The 23,796-nt window shown below is 31.8% G+C and overlaps 1 protein-coding gene across 19 annotated transcripts in view; it reads right to left on the bottom strand.

Moving 5' to 3' along the window:
* Window positions 1–23,796, bottom strand: part of LOC143055569 (microtubule-actin cross-linking factor 1-like) — a 141,541-nt gene that overhangs the window by 28,974 nt on the left and 88,771 nt on the right. For 17 of the 19 annotated variants that reach the window (XM_076228756.1, XM_076228727.1, XM_076228783.1 and 14 more), the window contains 30 exons: window positions 22,141–22,287; window positions 21,493–21,831; window positions 20,860–20,943; window positions 19,011–20,321; window positions 18,490–18,613; window positions 17,973–18,131; window positions 17,499–17,734; window positions 16,972–17,101; window positions 16,203–16,735; window positions 15,871–16,033; window positions 12,154–12,320; window positions 11,595–11,924; window positions 11,129–11,279; window positions 10,686–10,855; window positions 10,038–10,244; window positions 9,668–9,781; window positions 9,296–9,316; window positions 7,222–7,332; window positions 6,752–6,964; window positions 6,307–6,468; window positions 5,749–5,919; window positions 4,297–4,623; window positions 3,835–3,919; window positions 3,068–3,291; window positions 2,601–2,807; window positions 2,163–2,282; window positions 1,492–1,818; window positions 1,059–1,265; window positions 508–627; window positions 60–168 (listed from right to left, as the gene is read on the bottom strand). In XM_076228756.1, coding sequence (XP_076084871.1) covers window positions 60–168; window positions 508–627; window positions 1,059–1,265; window positions 1,492–1,818; window positions 2,163–2,282; window positions 2,601–2,807; window positions 3,068–3,291; window positions 3,835–3,919; window positions 4,297–4,623; window positions 5,749–5,919; window positions 6,307–6,468; window positions 6,752–6,964; window positions 7,222–7,332; window positions 9,296–9,316; window positions 9,668–9,781; window positions 10,038–10,244; window positions 10,686–10,855; window positions 11,129–11,279; window positions 11,595–11,924; window positions 12,154–12,320; window positions 15,871–16,033; window positions 16,203–16,735; window positions 16,972–17,101; window positions 17,499–17,734; window positions 17,973–18,131; window positions 18,490–18,613; window positions 19,011–20,321; window positions 20,860–20,943; window positions 21,493–21,831; window positions 22,141–22,287 — 6,769 coding nt within the window. The remainder of the gene's footprint in view (window positions 1–59; window positions 169–507; window positions 628–1,058; window positions 1,266–1,491; window positions 1,819–2,162; window positions 2,283–2,600; window positions 2,808–3,067; window positions 3,292–3,834; window positions 3,920–4,296; window positions 4,624–5,748; window positions 5,920–6,306; window positions 6,469–6,751; window positions 6,965–7,221; window positions 7,333–9,295; window positions 9,317–9,667; window positions 9,782–10,037; window positions 10,245–10,685; window positions 10,856–11,128; window positions 11,280–11,594; window positions 11,925–12,153; window positions 12,321–15,870; window positions 16,034–16,202; window positions 16,736–16,971; window positions 17,102–17,498; window positions 17,735–17,972; window positions 18,132–18,489; window positions 18,614–19,010; window positions 20,322–20,859; window positions 20,944–21,492; window positions 21,832–22,140; window positions 22,288–23,796) is intronic. The other 2 variants (XM_076228748.1, XM_076228845.1) reach the window with 1 other exon arrangement.

Below are 23,796 nucleotides of genomic sequence, written 5' to 3'. Positions count from 1 at the left end.
TGTTATTTTATCTTTTATCAATTTCATCATAGTGATTCCACATAAGAAGAACATTATACCTTTGACTGCCTCATCCTGGTCACTGCCAGCTTGATTGATCAGGTCCTCAGCAGTAGATTTAATGGACTGTAGAGCAGTCTGTCTCATGTCCATGTCTTCCAACAAAGCCTATAAAAATCAGTCAAACATTACAAATATGCCTGTACTATTCAGTACTATAAAATATATCTAAAGATTTGTTAACTTTCACTTTTACAATTATCATAAAATATATTTAAAGATTGGTAAACTTTCACACTGCAATATTGAAAACATTGTACAATCTATCATAGCGATGCAACTGTGCCTTTAATCTACTTTTTTATGTCATATGATAGAAAACTGCATATTCTCTTTAACAATTTAAACACACAAATAGTACTGAGTAATCACCAAAGTCATTGTAAAACATAAATGGTTATGACTCAAAGTTGTCCGTGTGATAGCATAGAAAGTTTAGAATGTAACCTTATTTTCTGCGAGTTGTTCTCTGAGTTTGTCAGGATGAGCAGACACTGGTTCAGCATTCTCTACTTGTTCACTTGTTGTTGCTAAGGTCTCTAACATGTCTTCTAACTTGTCTGTGAACTACAATTAGAAGTCAAATAGGATAATGTAGATTTATACTACTGAGAATGGATCAGGATTCCATTTATTAGAACTGTCATTCAAAATTATGATCCCATTATTTGTGTGCAGGAAATCATATAATTGTGTTTGCAGTACTTAATCCTTGGACAAAAACTATTGATAAGGCCATGCATATTTGTGAGTAAGCAATATCGCAGTATTGTATACATGTCAAACAGCTGAATGAATACAGGTAAAACAGACACTATTAAAACATTACAAAACTGAAACAAGTTACTGTACATATGATTATCGTATTCAAAATCACTTCTTGGGTCCACTAAATTTTTTGATATTTTTCTTCATAATCTTAAAATTGTAACATCTTATATCTAGAATTTAAAAAAGATGGATTTCCGAACTTAAATTTGTTCTCTGACAATAAATACCTCAGCTGATTGCTGCAAAGCTTCATCTATAGACATTGATCGGTCTCTCAGCGAGTTTCTCATATCATCCAATTTTTTGTTGTCCTTATCAAGCATCTTCTGAACTTTGAGACAATCATGTGCCCCACAAAGTTTGACTAAGGCATTTCCTGTCTTGTTAAGTCTGTCAATCACTGGTTTGTGGTCCTGTACTTCTTGTTTTAATACCTAGTGAAAAGGAGACCATTACGTTAAAAAATTAATATCGTTGTTGGCAAGCCATGGTATTTATAGTGTCTTTGCAATAAGTAAAGTTGATATTGATCTATTGTTTGATTTTAATTCATTGATTATTTTTAAAACTATACAAGTGACTTTTATATCCAATACATATGTATTGACTAAATATGTTTGAACTAATTTTAATATTACACAAAATTAAAATTGTTCATACCTTGACTTGATCTTGTTGTCTCTTTACATGATCTGCATCGATGGACATAATATCTAACTCAGCAAGCGTGGGATTAACTTCTGCAAACCATGTGATCAGATCCTGATGTGTATCGTAAAAAGCTTTAGCCAATGGCAGAGTCTGTTCTAGTTGACTCAATCTATCTACACCTAGTTTTCCTACAGCATCTACTTTCTGTTTTAAATGTTCGACCCTTTCTCTTAATTGTGGATCATCCTCAAATGAAGATTCTCGTAATAATTTTTTACCCTTGGTTATGAATTCTCTGGCTTTGGCTTTCTGGCTGCTGATGTCGTCATTAATTGCCTGTAATATAGAAAGAGTATCTAAAATATTTGTTGCTCAAAGAATTCTATCAAACTTTTTAGGCACTGATATTTATTTTATCACAAAGAAATGGCTTTTTCCTTACTTGTATAAAATAAAGTTTATCTATGTAAAGGTAGTTATTGTACTTCTTATCAACTTTTTGTCTCAAAAATATAATTTTTAAATATATAAAATAGGATTGTAATCAGCTGCTATATCATTTGGCATAATACAATGATTCAGAATAAAGACACTTTTTAACTATGTGAGAATGTACAAATATGATAACATATTTCAACGATGACCATTCTTTTTATCTGTATAATAATCTTTCTGCATACCTTTTGTTCAGCTATCTGTTTGTTGAGTTTGACAGGATCACTACTAACATCTTCAGCAGATTTGATCTTTTTAGCCTCATCATCAAACCATTCTATCAAGTCATTCATATCATTTACAATCTGGAAACAACATAAGTAAAATGTATTGCTACCTTTTCATATTTTGTACAGGTTTTTTCAAGCATTGAAATTTTTAACATTTACTTGCTTAATTGCAGATTTTGTCTGCATCCGCTTTCATTTAGTAACATTTATATACATCTGTTCATCTTTTGTATTTCTTACATAGAATAACATATGTATCATGGATCCTAGCTCAGATAACCTCGTGTTTTGTGGACACTGCAAGGTGACTTCCTAATTATGGATATTATTTGACCCCTATTCTTCCCTCAGATGCCCTTTACATTATGTATACTATTTGACCTCTAATCTTACCTCAGATGACCTTTGTTTTGTTGACCTAAGTTTCTGTGACCTTCTCTGTATGTTGTCATTGACAGCATCATATCGTTTCATGTTTTTATTGATAGTATCTTCCACTCTAAGCCCAGCATCACCAGGAGCAAGCTCAGCTAACAGGTTACCATCATTATTCAGTGTCTCTATCACAGCCTGAATCTCTTGTAATTGTTGAACAAAGTTCTAAAACAAAAGTAAAAGGAGATGTATTTCCAAGAAAAGCTGTTCAAACATCTTTAACTTTACTTCTCTAAACCCAATTCAAAAAGAAAATGAAAATTTCTTTTTCATTTTTGTATTTCAACCTCAAGAGTAATTATTTTTTCTTAAATGAACACTAATTATTTTCATATCGTAATCTGCCTTTTTGTAAAAAAAACAAACATTTTTGACTTGAATCTTACTTTTAATAATCATTTTGATCCTAAAATAGTTTGTCTCACCTGTACTTGTTCAAAAGCTTCTGGTCCTGTGGCTTCCTTGGCTCTTAGTTGTGGTTCTACTGATAGGACCCAGTCTAGGAATTTAGCATGTGCTACATTAAAGTTTTTGGCGAGAGGTAAAGCTTCTTCCATTTGTTCCGTAGAATCTGAGACTTTGTTACGGAGATCTGAGAATCTACTCTGGAATGCTTTGGTTTTCTTGTCTAGTGTATCAGCATCAGGTCCTATAAGGTAACCATTTACAGTGTTTACTATACAACATACTTTCTATTTGTTTTCTAGTATTCAAATATCTGACCTTAGCTAAGCTTTATATTGGCAAAAAGATATTTATTAAGTTCTTACAGTTAAAATGAAGTAGCAACTAGGCAATATTACTATATTTTGTAGAATCAGTTCTCTATAAAACCATCTTAAGTTCTCAGATAAAGGAATGGAAAATTACACTGAACAGAAAGACCCTATACCAAAGTAACAGTTGATTGTAATTTTAACATCTCCCTCTCTTTCACTTCCAAAATCCTCATGTAAAAGAGAGGCAAACAATATCAAAGGGATATTCAATAAGTATCACACTTCAAGTCTTATAATATTCTTAATAAGACATATAAACATTATACTATGATCAACTTATAAAATGCTACAAAAAAGTATGCAAAGTAAATTTGTTCAAGTCATTATAGCATTTTGTTCTTGTATCAAGGTCTGTTTGTAATCCCAATCTTAATCTATTATTATACAAGTTTTAAATATTTAGAAATTTGTACCTGAACAATATTTCTGTAAGTTGTCAGATTTGTCTCCTAAGTTCTGGAAGTTGTATTCTTGGTTAGCAATGTCATCCTCCATATCCTGTAATTACACAATTATTTAACTTTTTTTTTTTATAATAAGTGCCTAACAAAAACATGTTTTTTTGGTTTTTTTTCAAAGACAATTCCTGTAGTGTTATATGGATTGAATAATATTTCAAGTAAACTATCAAACCTATAAATTTTTATTTCTCCAAAGAAATTAAATCAAATAACACATTTCAGATGCCACATATACAGAAAATATTTTTTTAGCACAGGAACTACAGCAAGAACTATCTGTTTTTAAGATTAAAGAATTCCTTTACCTTTAGTGAAGTGATGCTATTTTCTATGCCTCCAGTATCCATTGCCGACGGTTCTAAAGCAGCAAACTTTTTCTCTGTCATGTCTAGCCACTAGAATTATTTTGCTTACCTTTAATGAAGTAATGATATTTTCTATGCCTTCAGTATCCATTGCTGACGGTTCTAAAGCAGCAAACTTTTTCTCGGTCATGTCTAGCCATTGACAAAGAGGGTCTCTCACTTCCTGGTAATCCCTAGCTAATCCAACCACATCCTCTAACTTGTCTAAACGATTAGCAGCATTCTGTCGTAACACGTCCCATCTCTGCTGTAACTGGGCTGACTGATTCTGTATAGCCTTTTGCTCTCTAGAGTCAAGGTTTTTCAATAGATTATCGGCAAGTTGTTTTGCTGATTTAACACTGCTTTCTCTATCGTCTAACATCTTCATCAAGAACTGAAAACAATGTCATCAGATCATGAACAAATGTTTTGATTTATAAAGTACTTTATCTAAATACTGTTTCTCAATAGTAAACTGTTAAGCCTTTATTATCTATCTTAAAAAATACACTGTTTTTTAATTTTGTAAGTTTGATCATTGATTCTTATTTTCCAACGTTGAAACAAAATGTGTTCAGATTCATTATAAAATAATAAGCACTTACCTTGAATAAGTTTTGATTCTGAATCTGTATTGAAACAATGAAAACATCAAGTACAAAATACTATGACATGTATGACAGTCAAATCCCTTATCACCAATGAAAACAAGTACAAAATAGTATGACCTGTATGACAGTCAAATCCCTATTGAAACAATGAAAACATCAAGTACAAAATACTATGACAGTCAAATTCCTTATCACCAATGAAAACATCAAGTACAAAATACTATGACCTGTATGACAGTCAAATCCCTCATCACCAATGAAAACATCAAGTACAAAATACTATGACAGTCAAATCCCTCATCACCAATGAAAACATCAAGTACAAAATACTATGACAGTCAAATCCCTCATCACCAATGAAAACATCAAGTACAAAATACTATGACAGTCAAATTCCTTATCACCAATGAAAACATCAAGTACAAAATACTATGACCTGTATGAAAGTCAAATCCCTATTGAAACAATGAAAACATCAAGTACAAAATACTATGACAGTCAAATCCCTTATCACCAATGAAAACATCAAGTACAAAATACTATGACAGTCAAATCCCTTATCACCAATGAAAACATCAAGTAAAAAATACTATGACCTGTATGACAGTCAAATCCCTCATCACCAATGAAAACATCAAGTACAAAATACTATGACAGTCAAATCCCTCATCACCAATGAAAACATCAAGTACAAAATACTATGACAGTCAAATTCCTTATCACCAATGAAAACATCAAGTACAAAATACTATGACCTGTATGACAGTCAAATCCCTATTGAAACAATGAAAACATCAAGTACAAAATACTATGACAGTCAAATCCCTTATCACCAATGAAAACATCAAGTACAAAATACTATGACAGTCAAATTCCTTATCACCAATCATCACCATTTCCTTACTTACTTTTTGTTCTTGCAATTGAGCTTTAACCACTTTGTAGTCAGTGGATGGAGATTTTTGGTTCTGAACCATATCTTCTGTTTCTTTTAGCCAACTGAGGAGCGAGTCTAAAGCATCATTGAATTTACCAGCTTGTAACAATGCATTGTCTAAGTTATGCTCACGTTCCAAGACCTAAAATTCATGCAACAAGCTGTTAGTTATAATCTAGAAACTAAGAAATAGTTTTATTTTCTTATTCTTCAACAGGCAATTTTTCAGTTTCTTTCTAATCACCTTTCTATTAAGGCAGTTTTATTATCTATGGCCATGCTTGTTTTCACTTGATCTCTTTCTAAACACCTATGTAAAAGCTTCATACATTTGTTTATTATAGTCCATTAAGAAAAAGTTCACTACCTCTCATTTCCAACTAATGGATGCTAATCATATCTCATAAAACATCAAATAAAATAACTAAAATAATTACCCAAACTAAATTCTGAATTTAAAAACTAGGAATTCAGCCAGCTAACCATGTATTCAAAAGTGTGAGAGTAATCAAATATATGTATTCTGTACCTTCTCATTCAGTTCTGACCATTTATCAACCATGATTTCTAGATCTGACTCGAGTCCTCCAGTATTGACTCCAGGGGCTGATGTTTGTACCAGAGTCTGAGCATCACCTTGGACAGATTCTACTCTCTTCAATAATGGCTCCAATACAGATTTCTGGAATAACTGTGAATACAATGACATATAAAATACAATTTTGTCAAGTTTTAAATTTTGCTAGGTAAAATTTGACTTGGATATCATCCATGAACATATTTCTCTTTAACTGCTGAAACAATTTTGAAAAAAGATTAATAGACAATTATCAAAAAATATTTATAAATGTTAACAAAATAAAGTTTTTACCAAGAGTCTAAACTTTTATGATAGTATGATTTTAAACAATGTAATGAAAAGTAATATACAACAAAACAGCTGATTCAGAAATGATAAACATTTATACACATACCTTAAGTTCCTCTTGCTGTCTTTTGATTGGTTCCACATCATGACCAATGGGTTCATGCATATCTAATTCTGCTGAGGCTCTATCAATGCTAGTTCTCATTCTACGTAGGTTATCATCCACACCTTCCATCTTACGGAATGTTTGAGCAAGGTCTTCTTTACGTTTTTCTGCCTTGTCTTTCAAGTTGTCAAACTGCTTTTGAATTTGTTTCATCTGCAACAAAAAGATTGTGTTAAGACAAAATTTTGTGACCGTAAAATAGCTTGAAAAAAATCTAATAAAAACATTCTACATTTCAAATTAGAAAAGAATAGTACATAGCTATCTTGAACCTATGTGCGTCAACAACAACACACGTTTATCATATGGAACTTAACGTTTACATGAATCTGGAAATCTGCTATAACAGAAGTTTTTTTTTAAGGCAAATTAATCTCCTAAAAATCATTATCTGGTGATGTCATACTTACAGGAGATAAAACCCCAGTATCAGTAAGGTAACCTGAGGATTTGAGGCTGTCTGTCTTACGTTTGACGTCATCTATCTTAGCCTCAATGTCATGCAGCTTAGAAATGAACTCCTGAAAATGGAACAAAGAGTTTATAGTGTTATTCTTCTATGACAGAAGTAATGTAATGTTTTCATTCATGTTTAAAGAATAAAGATATATCTTAGAAAACATTTGTTACTTTTAATCTTTATAGCCATTATTCATTTTTGTTTGAACAATTAATCAAAGGCATCTTTCTTTTACCTAAACACATGACAATTCAAAATAGATGCATCTGGCACTACCTTATAAATAAAATACATTTTGAATACCCCATCCATTTATCAAAAATTAATGTCACACATTTCTAGATGTAAGCTACATGAACTACTTAAATGTTAATCACAGTAAAACTTCCCAAATAAAAAATAAAATTCAGCATACAAAAGATGGAGTAGGATTATCAAGATTTCACAGGTTTCATGAAAGATCAGAACAAGTTATTTTCAAATGAATAGGCTCTTCAAAATAAATTCTTGACAGGATCAATTTGTTTTCCTATCTTTGTTTGAGTGAAAATGAATTTGTGTCTTTGAAGCTATTTTTCACAGTCCCATACCAGCAATAACATAAAAAATAAGCTAAACAAAGTGAGAACCCTTTATAATTTGGTGCTTAGCAAAAAATAGGCCATACAATAAATAAAACCATCAGCAACATAAGCCATCTTAATAAAAGCAAGTTCACTTTGTAATCAGAATAAATTGAGGTGTTTTTTTTTTCTCTCCAAATATTACCTCTCATTTGAGATTTCATAAATATTTTTCATTCTTCTATAATCTTTTTAGACTTCTTCAGAGTTTGAAAGTAATTTGAAAATGTACAAAAATTTATTTGTCATTGTGTCTCTAGTCTCGCTGAACTAAAGATGTTGACAAAATACAGTCCATAGCAATGGAACCTATGTGAATACAATCATTTGCCCAAACTAAACATAGAAAATGGTAGTGTTCTAGAATGAAAGCTATTTTACATGCTGTTCAGAATGTAAACAAGGAGGTGTATATATTTCATTTTCCACAAATAATAAATTAAAGATTTGACAAGAATAACTCACTAAGATACAACCATTCTGTAAAATGGCATGATGCATTGAATATTAATGTTATACAAAAAGTACAGTACTAGAAATTTAAGAATAACAAAACACTAATCTTCAGAATGTTTCAGTATTTCTTTAGAACAGATTAATCAGATATTTTTTTTAATAACTCATTCAAAATGTGTTTGACTAGCAGCTTTGTGCATTTAAAGCCAGTTTTGACTACAGTTTAAGTTATTATAAGACAGGTTTAAGACTTTATATAATCATAGATGTCAACTTTCTAAACCTCTTAAGGGTGAAGGTGATACTTCCTCATAGGAATTCATTTCAGGCCTGAGATAATTATGCTATGTTTTCTGTTTTCTTTCTTACTTTTTGCAGTTAAATTATTAATTTTTGAATCAATTTAAATTATTCTGATTCCAAAAATTAATAACCAGAATCATTTACCATTTTTCAGACCATATCAAATTTGTTTTTAGATAATAAATATTGAGAAGCTCACTTTCATATGAGTTGACATTTATGTTTCCTACTTTTCTAAAAACTATTAGTGTACTTTTCAAAGTTCCAAGTCGAAGTAATTCTCTGCCATTTGGGAACAATGTGCTATTTCTGAACTTTATGGATCGTACAAAATTTCAATATTCTTACATCAAAATGTCAATAATGTTACTCATTGGTAGCCATTAAAATTAAATCTATTGAAATTAAGGAAACCCTTATTTACTTCGACTTGATCTAAAGAACTATTGACACAAAAAAAAAGTATAAGGTTGTCTAATATTTTTTCAACAATCAAAATAGTAAGGATGTTTTTCATTTCCAAAGTCTTAAATCTGCCTGTCCCTGTTTGGTTGATTAATCCCACAAATCTAAATTAAAAGCACTCTAACACTTCGTCATTATCATCATCCAAGTGCAAAGCAACAGAAACAAATATCATACCTCTATTTCTACCACTAAGTCCTTTAAAATATAATTATACATAATAATTTAAGAAATCGGAGTGCAATTCAATCAAATGTAGTCAACATTTACTATTCCAAACATAAGGCTACACTCTGGATAACCTGTTTAGTTTGACTTTGTCTCTAGGTAATATGAAGAATATGTATGTAGGCATATCTTCATAGATTTAGAGTTGTAAACAGATTGTTTTCTCCTGTATTAAAGGGGGATATTTGATGCACTAAATGTTGACCACTATACTCAAAATTTAATTTACCGAAAAACATTGAAAAAAATTTACAAGAAAATATTTACAATTTACTATATGTACATTTATGTAAAACATAACATAACTGAAATTATACCAACCTCATTTTCCCTTTGTTGGCCTCTCAGCATGGATTCATCTCGTCCAATAGGGTCAAGTGAAGTAAATTCAGCATCTAAATGAGCCAGTTCTGAACCTACATTCTGGACAAGATCCTGTAAATACATCTTCTAATAATAAATCTGACAAAAAACTTATTATACCCTTTACATATACACCCATACAAGGGTTTTTTTTTTTTTGCAGTCATAATTTTAATGCGAAAATGTTTTCAGGTAAAAGAAAAAGAATTCATAGTATTAATATATATGATAGTAACAAAATAAAACAATTAAGCCTTTGCAAGAGCACCTTAACTTCACACTTACGAATTGAGGTTATGACAAGATATGACCTTGATCTCTGACCTACCTGATATTGTGTTAGAACCATAGCACCACTCTCCATTTCTTCAACTACGTCTGCCAGCTCTTGTTGTAGCTGATCATGTTTCTGTTTTGCTTTCTCTAGATTGGTAACCAGAGGAGCAGTGATGTCCCCTTGGACTTGTAACCCATCCAGTAATGCCTCAGCATAGTCTACCTGTGATGTGATGGCATCTACATCTTCTTGCCATGCCTGTGTAAAATAAATAGTTAAATAAAATTGTTGTTATTTGTCAAATGCAAATGTACCTAATATAAGAAAAAGTTACAAAATTTTTGAAGTGATTTTATTGAATTTTCACTAGTATTGGTCAATTGCAAATATACCTAATATTAGATAGCAACAACAAATCTAATCATTGAATAGCATAGCACTTCCTGCGAAGAACATTATGAAAGTAAGAATGCAATAGTTTTTTGTTTATATTAACCCTTGACGTAGTATATATACTGCACTTGCAAGCTCAATGGAACCTAATCGGGACAATATTCACAAATATTATTACAAATAATCCTATCATATATGGTATACTACATGAATTCTCTTCCAATTCAAATCATCACTGAAAAAGAATAATTAAAAGTAATAGAATGTGAGATAATTATTTTGATACTCATACTGCAATTTATTTACCTTAATTTTATCTATGTGCTTGGGATCTTTAGATGAACTACCCTGTTTCAGATGAGTGTCAAGTTTATCTTTATATCTATCTAACGTAGACTCTGATTCCCTCATGTTGTCCTGGAATTCCTCCAGTCTCTGTAACAAGTCTTCTAATTCTTCTATCTTGTCTGCTACAGCTGTATAACAAATAAATATCTGCTATCTAACAGTAATTATATAAGTGTCACGTTTAAAAACTGACACAAAGAAAACTATCTATTAACTGTCTATCACAACTTCTTAATATTCTACATATATACTGTAATTGAAAAGAATTAAAACATAATTTTAGTTCCAGTTTTACAAAGTTTTATCATTTGAATTATGAAATTACATTAGAATTTTTTATTTTACAACTGCATAACATGTGTATTTAGATGCATATAATGATAAATCTGTGGAATAGTTACCTTGACTGAGATTTTCCCATCGTTTGTTAGCATCAAATAGTGTGTCAGTCACATGGTTTTTATCTGTATCCACTAATCCTATCAATGATTGGCCCTCTCTGTTCAAATTGTCATGGTCATGAGAATGTTTAAGAATGTCTGTCTGCAGTGCCTGAACATAAAATATAAAACAGATCACAATCTTGTTGATAACTGTTAAAATAAAATCCTTCTCTCTATCTAAAGTTTACCTACTTTCGAGCAACAGTTTTTCAGTCTCAATCTTGGCAATATATAAATTATTAATTCAATGCTCTTGACATTAACCAGGACATTTTTTTCCAATGGATGAAGTTTAGTTGGCATACTAAACAAAGATAATATTAAATAGTACACTTCAGAAATACAATATGACTGTTATCATTTAGGACCAAAAAGAATTGTTTTTGTTTCAATTTCTGAGCATCTTTTAAAAAAATTATATTACCTGAGCATCCTTGAGTTTCTTTTGCACCACATCTTTATCTAAACTTTTGGGTACAATATTAGCCAGTTTTTCATTATCAATGTTCAGCCACATCAATATCTTGTCGAGTTGTTCCTGGAAGTTCTGTCCATGTTTCTGACTAGCCTCGATCTGCTGTGATCTCTGTAATGCCTGTCTATTAAGCTCCTCCCACTCTGTTTTAATGTCTTCTAACTTCTCAGCAAGTTCTTTAGAGTGTTTGGATGGCGGCATTGTGTCCAGTAATTTGTTACCTTTACGTAGGATATCTCTAACCTCAGTTCCTCTCTCATTGATATCTTGTGTGATTAACTGAAGACAGAAAAATAAGATATCAAGATAATCTGCAATAACGACAATCCACGGCATCTCCTGTATTTTGTCTGTATGACTATTATATTTCATTGGGAGAAGAAAATAAGATATATGTAATATTTAAAACAAAGTTGGTAAAATTCTGTATTTCAAAATATTAGCATTGACACTTTACAGAAAAGAAAACCTAGACTAAAACCATTAAAAAGTAAAGTTTATTGCCTACCTTTTGTTGTCGAGCTTGTTCCCTCAGGAGGTCAAGGTTACCAGACACAGGTGGTTGCTCCTGTATTTTAGCACGGAGATCAGATACCCAGTCCAGTATTTCCTGACAGCCTTCTTGGAACTGTTCTCCCTCCTGACTTGATTGTTCTATACTGGTCTTCTTTGCAGCTAATGATGAAATAAACAATCATTCTATTAGCAATTATTGTTGTATATGTCAGTTGGTCACAGTTACACGGCCGACACTCGGCAAACCGAGAGATTGGTCGGTTAATCTATATTGAGTATGTGGCTATATCGGCTGTTGGTCTGTTAATCGGGTTGGCTAAAGTCTATTAATCAGGTGTTATCGAGAAAATCATTGAAAGTTCAGCATGTTTCATTGTATAACTTTCTAAATATATTTTCATCATAAAAAGTATTCATGTCTAACAAAACAATTCAATGTACTGAATTCAGTGGTGTAATTATTATTTTTCTAGCTTCGATGTATGATCTATAAAATGAAAAGGCGGGTTACTCATCAATAAATTTATACACATTTTACACACATAAAATGTACACAAAATGACACATTGGTTAAATTTAATTGCATTCAATATTTTGAACATCGAAAAAAGGAAGGTATTATGTTTGTTAACCATATTGATATCATTGTGTGAAAAATCTACACGAAAATCTGTATTTTGGTAACATAAATCAATCTTTATTTAAAACCTGGACTGTTAATTGGTCGGATGTATAAAACCCGGTCTGTTAAGAGTTATGAATGGCAATAAAAGTATAATTTTATTGCTATATGGGGTGTTATCGGATCAAATGAGTAGGCTCAAGACAAGCGGCTAAAATATACGAAAACAACACATGAGCAATGAAACATAACATATACGGAAACAACACATGAAATTGAAAATTGATAAAAAAACGGTTTCAAAAAGTAATATTAATTTCATCCAAGAATGATCGCATATATCATGTTGATTCTGTTTAATTGTCATGAATGACACAAATTTGTCATCTACATTGGTAACAAGTATATAAATCAGAGATAAACGTCGTAATGTAACTAAACATCAGTTAGTAAAATATATTGGGATGACAAAATATGAAAAATAAAGAAAGAATAATGAGTAAGATAAATAAAATGTAGAAAAAAATGACATAACAATTTAAAGAATACAGAAATAAACAATACCCCAATCCGGACCCTCATGGTATACACAAGAATCTGGATGGAAACGCATAATCTATAATACTAATATACCAATAATTGATAAGTTCCAGGTCGACGGGTTCAAACAGAAAAAAATTGAAAGCAGAGAAAACAATGTATCTTATAATCGGCATGACTTTTAATATCAGATGACAATACCAATACTAAAATAAGGCTTACGCAGTCACGGACCCGCGATATCACGGGTGTGTTCTAGTATAGAATAATATATAAGGACAGTAGAGAGTAACGAGAGAAAAATAATACTTGTTTAAGAATACACACATGAAACACCGATGGCTGTTGAAACAGTAACGGATTGCGATGTACTTATATTGGTGACAAATTCTAGAAGTTTACATGCGGACAACTATGATGGCAGGTTAATGACATTTTGCGTTTTAGCGCTTTAGCGTTTTCGACTTTCATATTCTATATGGCGAAAACGCGAAATTGCGAAGTTGAAAACGCGAAACCGTTTTTGCCCTATAAAATATGAAAGGCGAAATCGCAAAAACCCGAAATGGACTTCACCGGCTACCACGGAATAAAATGAATTGAAACTTAAATTAACCAAATGTAACTGCATTCGCTCCTTTCCGTTTATTTCTTTAGAGTGATTTGTAAACAACATATGATTAAGTAATAGAAGAAAAGAACCAATTGGATGATGTTGACGAATTAGGGTTTAACGTCCAGTGACAAATATCATGTTCATATGTGAACGAGAACACGTTATATGTACCCTGTGTTGTATTAGAAAGACACTTTCAGTCGGAATTGAGAACGTGCTACTTCGAACAGACACAAAAATTAAGGCTGATTGAAAACGTCAATAAAAAATTCATGCATATTCCAAAGGCCAATCCATATCACGCTATGTTGAAGTGACACACCCTTCAATAAAATGCAAAGAAAGTCAAAATAAAAATGCTTTCTAGAATATTGTGGCACCGTATTGTCATTTTTGTTTACTCAGGAACATCTCATTCTTAAATTTTTCAAAGGGAAAATATAAAGGTAGCAAAATTATTGTCGTGGCTAAATAACTCTTAACTGACACAATTTCAATTGTCCAACCCATTAACAGACTTTATTCCCATAATTTTCACTAAAGCATGGTATTATTCACATTATTTTACAATTATGAAATATTTACTAATGTCAATTTATTTTTTAGAACCACAGTACTATTTTTTGTCCTTTAAATCTATAATACTAAAATTACGAGGTCCAATTTGTCAGCCGTCATCACGTAAAAACGACGAATCAAAGAATTCAACTTTATATATAACTAATATAGTACAAAGGTGTAGATTAAAAATTACACCACTCCAGACCCTTTTGTTTTCCACGTAATTAATATTGCCAATAATTAAGAAGTTCCGGGTCGAGTCCGATACCGATACCAATAGTATATCCACCTGTTACCTATTACCTTATCTGTACGTTCCGCATCTGACAGGCGCACCACCAAACGGTGTAGTCAGGACTAATATGATATATACACGGGTCATAATCACAGGGTTGACACTACTAAATTGTCAAATTGTTACCTATTGCAGTATTTTAATCGGTAAGACTTTCTAAGATAACAATACGAATACTAAAAATCTGTGACTAAAAATAAGGCGTATAGGTACAGTTTTCAATTACAGCGAATCAAAGAATTCAACTTTATTTATAACTAATAAAGGACAATGCTGTTGATTAAAAAATACTCCATTCCAGGACCTTTTGTTTTCTAAATAATTAATATTACCAATAATTGATAAGTTCCAGTTCGACGGGTTCAAACAGAAAGATTTGATAGCAGAGAAAACTTTGTATCTTATAATCGGCATGACTTTATCAGATGACAATACTAATACTAAAATAAGGCTTGCGCATAGTTATATACTTTAATTCAGTCACGAACCCGCGATATCACGGGTGTGTTCTAGTATTATCTAAATTTGTTTGTTTCGCCTTTTATTAAAAAAATTGCTATGCGTATAAGCATAAATACTACATACTTGCGCGATGCCTTTTAGTTTTACTGAAAACTGCGCAGACTAAGAAATGTTTTTACAAGTGCAAAATGTTCTATGATAGATATCATTTTGTCAGACACTTTTCTTTTTTTGATTTGGTTTTTATAACATGCCAAAAATCTGTATATTTAATAGAGTTTAACATTAAATTAAGCGTTTTACTCTTAACAGACGTATAACCAACCCGATTAACAGACCAATCGCCCATATAGCCGCATACTCAATATAGATTAACCGACCAATCTCTCGGTTAGCCGAGTGTCGGCCGTGAGTTAAGTACTATTTAAAAGGGTTAAGATTCAATAAGTGAAAACAGTTGAAAAATCCATACTCAACTGAAGAAACCATTCCAAGAACAGATTAAAATATTTGTAAAATTGTTTTTATCAATATCAAAAGCTTTTAAAAAAAACACAAATTCTACTTAAAATGTTTGTATACAATTTTTTTTCTCGCTTCATTTAATACCTACCAAGTATAGATTCCATTTCAGTGACTGGTTTCTCTATGGCTGATATTTTGTTCTTCAGTTCAGATTTTGTACTAAGATCTTTGGTATTGTCACCAACCTTCTTTCCAAGCTCCTTTAGTTTGTTCAATAATGGCTGCTGATTAACAAGTTCACCTTCTAATGACTGAAAATAAATCAAATTAGAATCACATTTTATTTTTTACTTGATTTTACATGGTTGGTATTATCTAATGAAACTTTAACATGTGGCAGGAAAATATTACATCACTTGTTGATATTCTCTCTTGTTCTAGACAGACATGCTGAGCCAGATTTTAAATGTGATAACGTACCTGTAATCTATGTATCTGTCTTTGGTGTTCCTCTGGGTTGGTGGGTTGAGTATTAACTCCATCAACTCTATCAGTGTAGTCACCCAGCCAGTCATGTAATGACTGCAATGTCTCATTAAACTCAGCACTCATTCCCTCCACTGCAATAAGTGTCTTGTCTCTCTCACCGAGTCGAGAACTGAGCTGGTCCCATCCTTTACTGATAACTGCCATCTTCTCACTGATATGAGCAGCATCTGTAGAGTCTGGCTGACATTTGTCCAGGATGCTATGTCCACTCTGGATTAAACGTTCATATAATGGTTCCTGTCCAGCAATTTCCTCTTTCAGGATTTTAATTTGTTCTTGTTGGTTGTGGATCTGAGATGGTTCTGTAGCTACTGGTCCTAGTACGGCCACCATTTTTTCTTTCTGAGCTATCCATTTCTGTAGATGTACTCCAGCATCCTTGAAGTCTCTGATGTCTGATACCATTCCCTCTAAAGCTTTTCTTCGTTGTTCTGAGGCAACCTTTACATCAAGCCATTTGTCATCTGGGAAAAGTAAACATAATTAGTTATATTCTTCCGATGATTCAAACTCATAAAAAAATTTATAAGTAAGACTAATAGAGTTGGCAGCATCTTATCATTTAAGTTACTGCAAGTAAAAATTTACTTTATACTTTTATTTTCCCTTTCACACTGACAGCATGTTGATGGAGGGATATTGAAAACATGCATTTATAAAATGATATGAAAAGAAAACTCATTAAAAAAAAAACAGTTACCTAATTCAGCAAACTGTTGTTGAACTCTGTCCATTCCAGGGACACCTTTCTTTGTCTTCATCAGTTCTTGAGATTTGTTTCTGATGTCCTCAATTAGGGCCTCTTTCTCAAGTAACTCTTTATGCAGTGTCTGCAAGTAAAGATAAACGATCATGCATAGTTCACACAATTTCTTTTATTTGTTAAATACTTGCACAATCTGATGATCAGGTGACACTGATCTCTCCCTTTCTTTTATTAGGGGATGTAAAGGGATAAGACATTTTAAACATGCAAGCATCTTGTGCATTGGATTTTTTTCTCAGAAAGGATGACATCTAAATTAAGTGTGCTGCATACTCTAGCATTGCTGTATTAGGAATTTACAAAATATTCACTCTTTTCAACAGTAAATTTTCTAACAGTATCTTTTTCAGAGTGGAGAAATCTCATTGGATATGATAGTCGAATATACGTGTAGTGCGTTCTAATAATCTGATATCATCTAATTGAACCAACTGCTACTGTCAGTCAACTATTGTAACTACCTCTTGGAGTTTCAACTGTTTCTTAGCCTCCCTTTCACTGGTAGGTAAAGAAGGAGACAGACTGGCATCCAGTTCCTTAAGATCAACCCAAGTCATAAGGTCATTGACATCCTGTAGGAATGTTTTGGTACTTGACAACATGTTCTGTAACTCTTGGTGACGATCTGACAGACGGTCACCCAGAAGGTCATAACGATGATTAATGTCAACTAGTTCTTGTTGAATTTCTGTCAAATCTGTAAAAATATTATTTCATGATCATCAAAATATGTGATAAGTATAAAATGATTAAAATATTTTGATCTATTAAATGAAAATTAAAGTAACTGTTAAGTCGGATACATATTATAGCAAACAACAGTCTCTGAGGCACGGGTGCTGATATCAAATGAAAAAGGTGATATATTATTTAATCTAAAATACTACTTCTAAATAGAATGAATGTAAATTAATCAGCCAAAGTAAAAGATTTACCTTCCAGATTAAAGTTGTCACTGGAACTCTTTTTACTACTGAATCCACTAGAATCACTAGCAGGACTGATTACATTGGGTGATGGGGACGATGGATAAGTAAATGATGGCGATGGACTTCGGACTCTTGGTGACATTAAACTGGATAATCTTCTACCTCCTAAAAATAAGAACAAATTCATGTTATATACAGTCACAAGGCTAAACACTTAAAAGTGTTTGTAGTCAGCCAGTTCCATCTTTTATATCATGATAGTATATTGGTATCTTAACTACCAGAAAATAACCCTTACAAACATTTTTTTTTCTAAATTATGCTGTTATTTAATTCATTTTTCAACTTATCCATTTATTTCCAAACATTCTATTAAAAAATAAAGTGAAAAACAATTTAAGATTACTGGAATTTCTTTTTTATTTCTTGATATACTGATACAAAAGTTCACTTAAACAGATTACTGTTTTTCTAAGAGTGCAGATCAGAAAGGTTTCACTGTAGATTATATTACTGCACTTACTCATAATCTTTCTGAATGGACTACTTGGTCTGGTGTCTGGATTCTGAAGGTTATCATAAGCTGCTCCAAGGTCATTCACTTCATCAACAGTTTCAGCATATTCTGTGTATTGTTGTAACATAGGCTAAAATAAACCAATGCAATTGTTTACAAGTAGCTGAGTATTGGTACTGCCTTTTAAAAATCTTTAAAAAAATAAATCACATTTTTACTTTATATAATTTGCATTAAATCTTAATTCTGAAAACTATCAAAGCCAGTATGATTTATTGAATAAGTAATCAAAGAAATTCAAATGTAAAAAAAAATTCTTCATATGGTTGATTATTCAAAATAGTAAAAAGTTTTAAATAAACTCAAGCACATCCCTTTTTGAACTTTTAGATTAGTATTTTAAAACAAAATCTCATTTGATTCATTTTAGTTAATGTGTACTATAAATTTATAAATCCTTAAGCCAGGAGCAACATTACATGAATGAGTATCAGTAAAGAGAAATCCTCCCACAATGATAAACATACCTGTAATTCTTCTATTTGGTTTTCAGCTATATCCACATCGACAGCCACTGGTTGAAAACCATCTACTTTGTTCTCTACCTTGGTTAACCAATCAGCTACATTCTTTTTCATTGTTTCGTATTCACTTCCTTGTCTGTCTTTCTCTAGTGTCTCCTGTTCACGTTCAGATAGCAATGCCACCATATCATGCCACCTCCTGTCTAAATCATTGAGAGATTCCTTGACGGCACCAACTTCTCCAGTTCTAGAATCTTCTATCAGAGCTTGTCCAAGAGATCTTAATTCATCAATGATTTTTTGTTTGTCAACCTTTTCGGCGGATACTTTTTCAACAATATCTTTGACAGTTTCTACTGGTTTTTTATTCCATTCCCGATCTTCTAATGTTGTAGTATTCCCAGCAATCCAGTGCTTACACTTATCAAGTGTGTCATGAAATTCTTCCAAAGTTTCTGAAAGTTCTTGTAAGTCCTGATTTCTTGTTTTACATTTATCCTGCACAGTATGGAAGTGTGCTTCAAGATTGCCAATCTTGGCCTCTATGGATTTAGCAGTGTCAAGTTCACAAGTTTTGATCAGTTCATTAGCCTCATTTCTGATAGCTTCTATGCTAGGTTTGTGACTGTCAATATCAGCCTTGATTAGATCTAAATTCTGACATTGTTCATTCAAATTGTAACGACTGAGACTTGCACGTCTTTGATTGTTCAATGCACCCTCAGTGTCACGTAACCATGTCAACATATTGTCCAAAGCATCTTCAACATTTTGTGACTTTGTAAGAGCAGTTTGTAAATTATTTGTCCTTTCATGAATTTCAGCCACAACTTCCTCTTGTCGATCACTGATATCTGATATGATTTCTTGTAGCCCATCTATATCTGAAGTCTCAATTGACAGACTGTGTAGATCAGCTATCAGTTCTCGTGAAGATTTTTCTAATTCTTCTAATTGTGACTTATGTGCTATGGCATCACTACTTAAGGATTTCATCATCTCCATTTGATTTTGAAAATTGTCAGAATCAACAGAACCTGGTTCCTGTCTTAAATCGGAAAGTTTCTCTTCGGTACCAGTTAACCAAGATAATAATTTAAATGTTCCGTCATTGAATTCTCTCTGTTTAGCAGAGACAGAAGATAGTTTGTCACCAAAAGATCTGCATCGTAACTGGACTTCATCGTATCTTGTGGTTGTATCCTTTAACCTCTCAGCGACAGTTTCAGCGTCCATCCCCTCCATTCCTATCCAGCTGAGACGGGAAGTCTTTCTACGATTAGCTTTGAAGGCATCTACTTCAAGTTTATGCAGCTGAAAAGAAAGGTGTAAAAAAATGAGTAATTCTTCCTTTTTTCTTTACTATGAATATCACCTTTTTGCAATCCATACATTTACAGAAGTGCTAGTCATAAATAAAAATTGAAATACGTTTATATGTATACTATTAATATTCAAGACATAATTACAGATTTATTATCAAGTCTTTCAGCTGAAATAAAATTTGGTTCTTATTCCTCCGAATAATGATGATTACTATACATCATCTTAATAATAGTAAGCCAATGTGATTGACAAATTTTGCAGAATGACTTACTTTTATATAATGTAATTTATTGATTTTCTCTTTAAATCCTTCTCAAAACATTTAATCAGTTAATATCAAAGAATATGACTCGTCTATCTATCAGCTGATCTTAACTTTGCTGCCAGATATTGTTGGGACCTTTTAAATCTGTCAAGACAGATGTCAGTTGTTAATGTTTTATTTGTAAGAAAAACTGTTATTTTTATGTATATCATGGTTTGCCTCATGCCCATATGTCTGCCATCAAACACCTATTGAACTAACCTTTGATTCCTCCATATATTTCTGTACTGTCATTGTCAAGAATCTGGTGTCGGCTTGGTGGGATATTATATCATTCATCATTTTCTGTGGAAAAATGTAATTAGCAATTAAAAATAAAGCTTACTATTGATGAACTTTCTAAATTGAGGTTAAATCAATGACAAATGATAAATATGTAGGTTATAATAGCACTTTTAATACTGTGGATCCATTATTATTCATTAGATACCAATTTTTGTGGGTTTCGTTGGTATAGTTGAACCACAAATTCAAATGTTCTACTAATAACACATTTTCAATAGGCTTTGTATACAGAGATTGGCAAAACCACGAAATTAAATATCCATGAATATGCAAGTTTTCAGCATTCCACGAAAATTGATACACAAGAAAATAAATGAATCCACAGTAATAGAAATTGCAAGTTTAGCAAGATAGAAGATAGAACTTACATATTTTTTAAAATCTAATTAACAGTTTATTGAATACATTTTTTTTTTATCACATTAAAAATCACTAATTAAAAACTTTAAATAGAAGAATACATGGATATCAAATCCAAGTTTATTTATCAACTCAACGGCGTTTATAGTCATTGTTAAAATTGATTTGCTACACAAAAATTCTTCTTACCATTTGTTTATCTGTCACTTGTTTTATGCTGTCCAGATTACGAGCTTCTATTTCTAGAGCTCTAAGGCCATTGTCAGTTGTGACAACCCATTCTAAGAACTTCTCATGCTCTGCCTCGTGTTTGGTCAGTTCATCAGAGGCTGTGGTCAGATGTTTCAGTCGTGTACTAGAGGTTTTCTGACATTTACCAAAGTTTGACTTAAGATTTGATGTGAGATTTTGAAGTTCTGTGACCTGTTCTGGTGTAAGCTCCTCCTCATGGTTCTCTAGTAGCTGTTCAGTCTGGTAAATCAGAGCTGCTATTGGCTGTTGATGTTGTTGTATGTCGGAGATAAGATCCTGTAAATATAATACACATTCTTTGTTCATTTCTTATTTAATCATACATATGTAGTTAAATTATATAAATAGTATTTAAGGGTTAGTTCCCATAGAAAATTTATCAAGTTTATGATTACCAATAAAAATTGTGGAATGAAGACCTATATTGATGGTTTTGCCTTCTGAAAATCATTGAAAAGTAATTATTTTTTTTCCGTAAGAAGGACTTATGCTTTATATATAAGTCTGTCATGGATAATAATTACTCATCTTTGTAAAGTCATTTTTGTAAATATTCTATTTCTATAATTACAAAACTCAATATACCTTTTGAGCTTGTAGTTGACCTTTAACCTTGTCCAGGTCATCACTAATTGGGTGATCATCTCTAAGAAGCTGTTCCACATCTGACAGCCAATTCAGTTCATTGTTGAGGTCTTGACCAAGTTTATCATAGGAATCCACTAATCGACCCTGAAACATTTGAATGGATTATTTCATAGAGTGCTATTGTTGATACATAACAACACAAATAGTGCCGTAAACATTTAGATTAAGCAGGAATCTTGGAAAAAGCAACTTGAGGCAAAGCTGGAACATTTGATTTTCTTTTCACTGGTTAAATGTTGAAATCACTAGTGCTATGTGTCAGGTATAGAAACCCTTAACATGCTCTATACTCAGTTAATTGGAATTTCATTCATTTAAAGAAAAAAATATTAGTTAAAAGAAATCTGAACTAGAGGTACTGTATCTACATTTTCTGGCATTTTATATATGATTAAATATGTATTACCCGAGGAACAATTTTAAGAGAAGTAAGAAAACCAATACAAGGGTGTTCTGTATATAGATAAAGAGCCAACTATTTTGGGGGGTAATTTCAATATATTATGTAAAGAATAAATGTAATACATTCAATTATAAACACAAGCCTACTAACTCGCATGCAGAGATAAAGAAAAAGAGAGATAGAGCAAGCTAAAAATTAGGTAGGAGGTGCAGGGAACAGCAGGCACCACTTGACTACCACCAAGTCACTGAAAATAGAATAAACAAGATAATTGTTAAATGAATACATTACATTCTCATGTGTGCAGTAGTAAAATAAAATCACAATAATAATTATCATGCTGATTTCATTACATCATAGACAGGAAAATCATTACAATAAGAGACAATGGTTGTGTTTGCTGTAACTTACTTGAAGGCATCAGAAACAAGTTTACTATCTATTTAGGTAATGCAAAAGTGTCACAAAAAACAATAATTTCAACCATGCCATATGGATAAATGAATTTCACAAAAAATATGAGTAGATCTATATGAAAAATCTTATAAATTCTGAATCTATATCTTTCTTTTGACAATAGAAATACGCTAGACTTTTGGAAATTAAAAAAACAAATTATAACATTTCTTGATCGGTCTAAAAATCCATCTGATTATTTGATATACACTATTTACAGCAAACACAGTAGAATATGTACATATCATGTGCAAACTGGAGAGGTTAAAGTGCAAAATCGTCTTCCGTGTTCATGCTTGTGTAAATAAGACAATGTTGTTGAACTATCTAATTATCATTTTAAAGGACCTTGAATGCTACTAAAACATGTGCATGCAAATATGAGCGTTGATTTGCAAGGAAAAATGCTGTAAAATGTGCACTAAATCAGAAAAAAAAATAAAGAAAATATTTTGTTTGTTTGTTATTTCAATTCATTTACTTCAGGATTAAATGTATTATCAAATATCATGCAAGCTGGTTAAACTTGTAGCTTTTAATCACTTAAAATCTAAAGGATGTTTTGAAAACGATAAAACTAAAACAATAGTAACATGCAATAAAAGATAAAATCTGACAATAAACGCAGTTAAAACATTTAAACCAATCAAATTAATATTAACCATGCAGCACTGCATTCATAACTATAGTACAAGCTTTCAAAGCAGTTCACTTTACTTTTTATATATTTAATT

The sequence above is a fragment of the Mytilus galloprovincialis genome, chromosome 1 (genome assembly GCF_965363235.1).
Source record: "Mytilus galloprovincialis chromosome 1, xbMytGall1.hap1.1, whole genome shotgun sequence".
Classification (NCBI taxonomy): Eukaryota; Metazoa; Mollusca; class Bivalvia; order Mytilida; family Mytilidae; genus Mytilus; species Mytilus galloprovincialis.
This window is presented reverse-complemented; position numbering and strand designations above follow the sequence as displayed.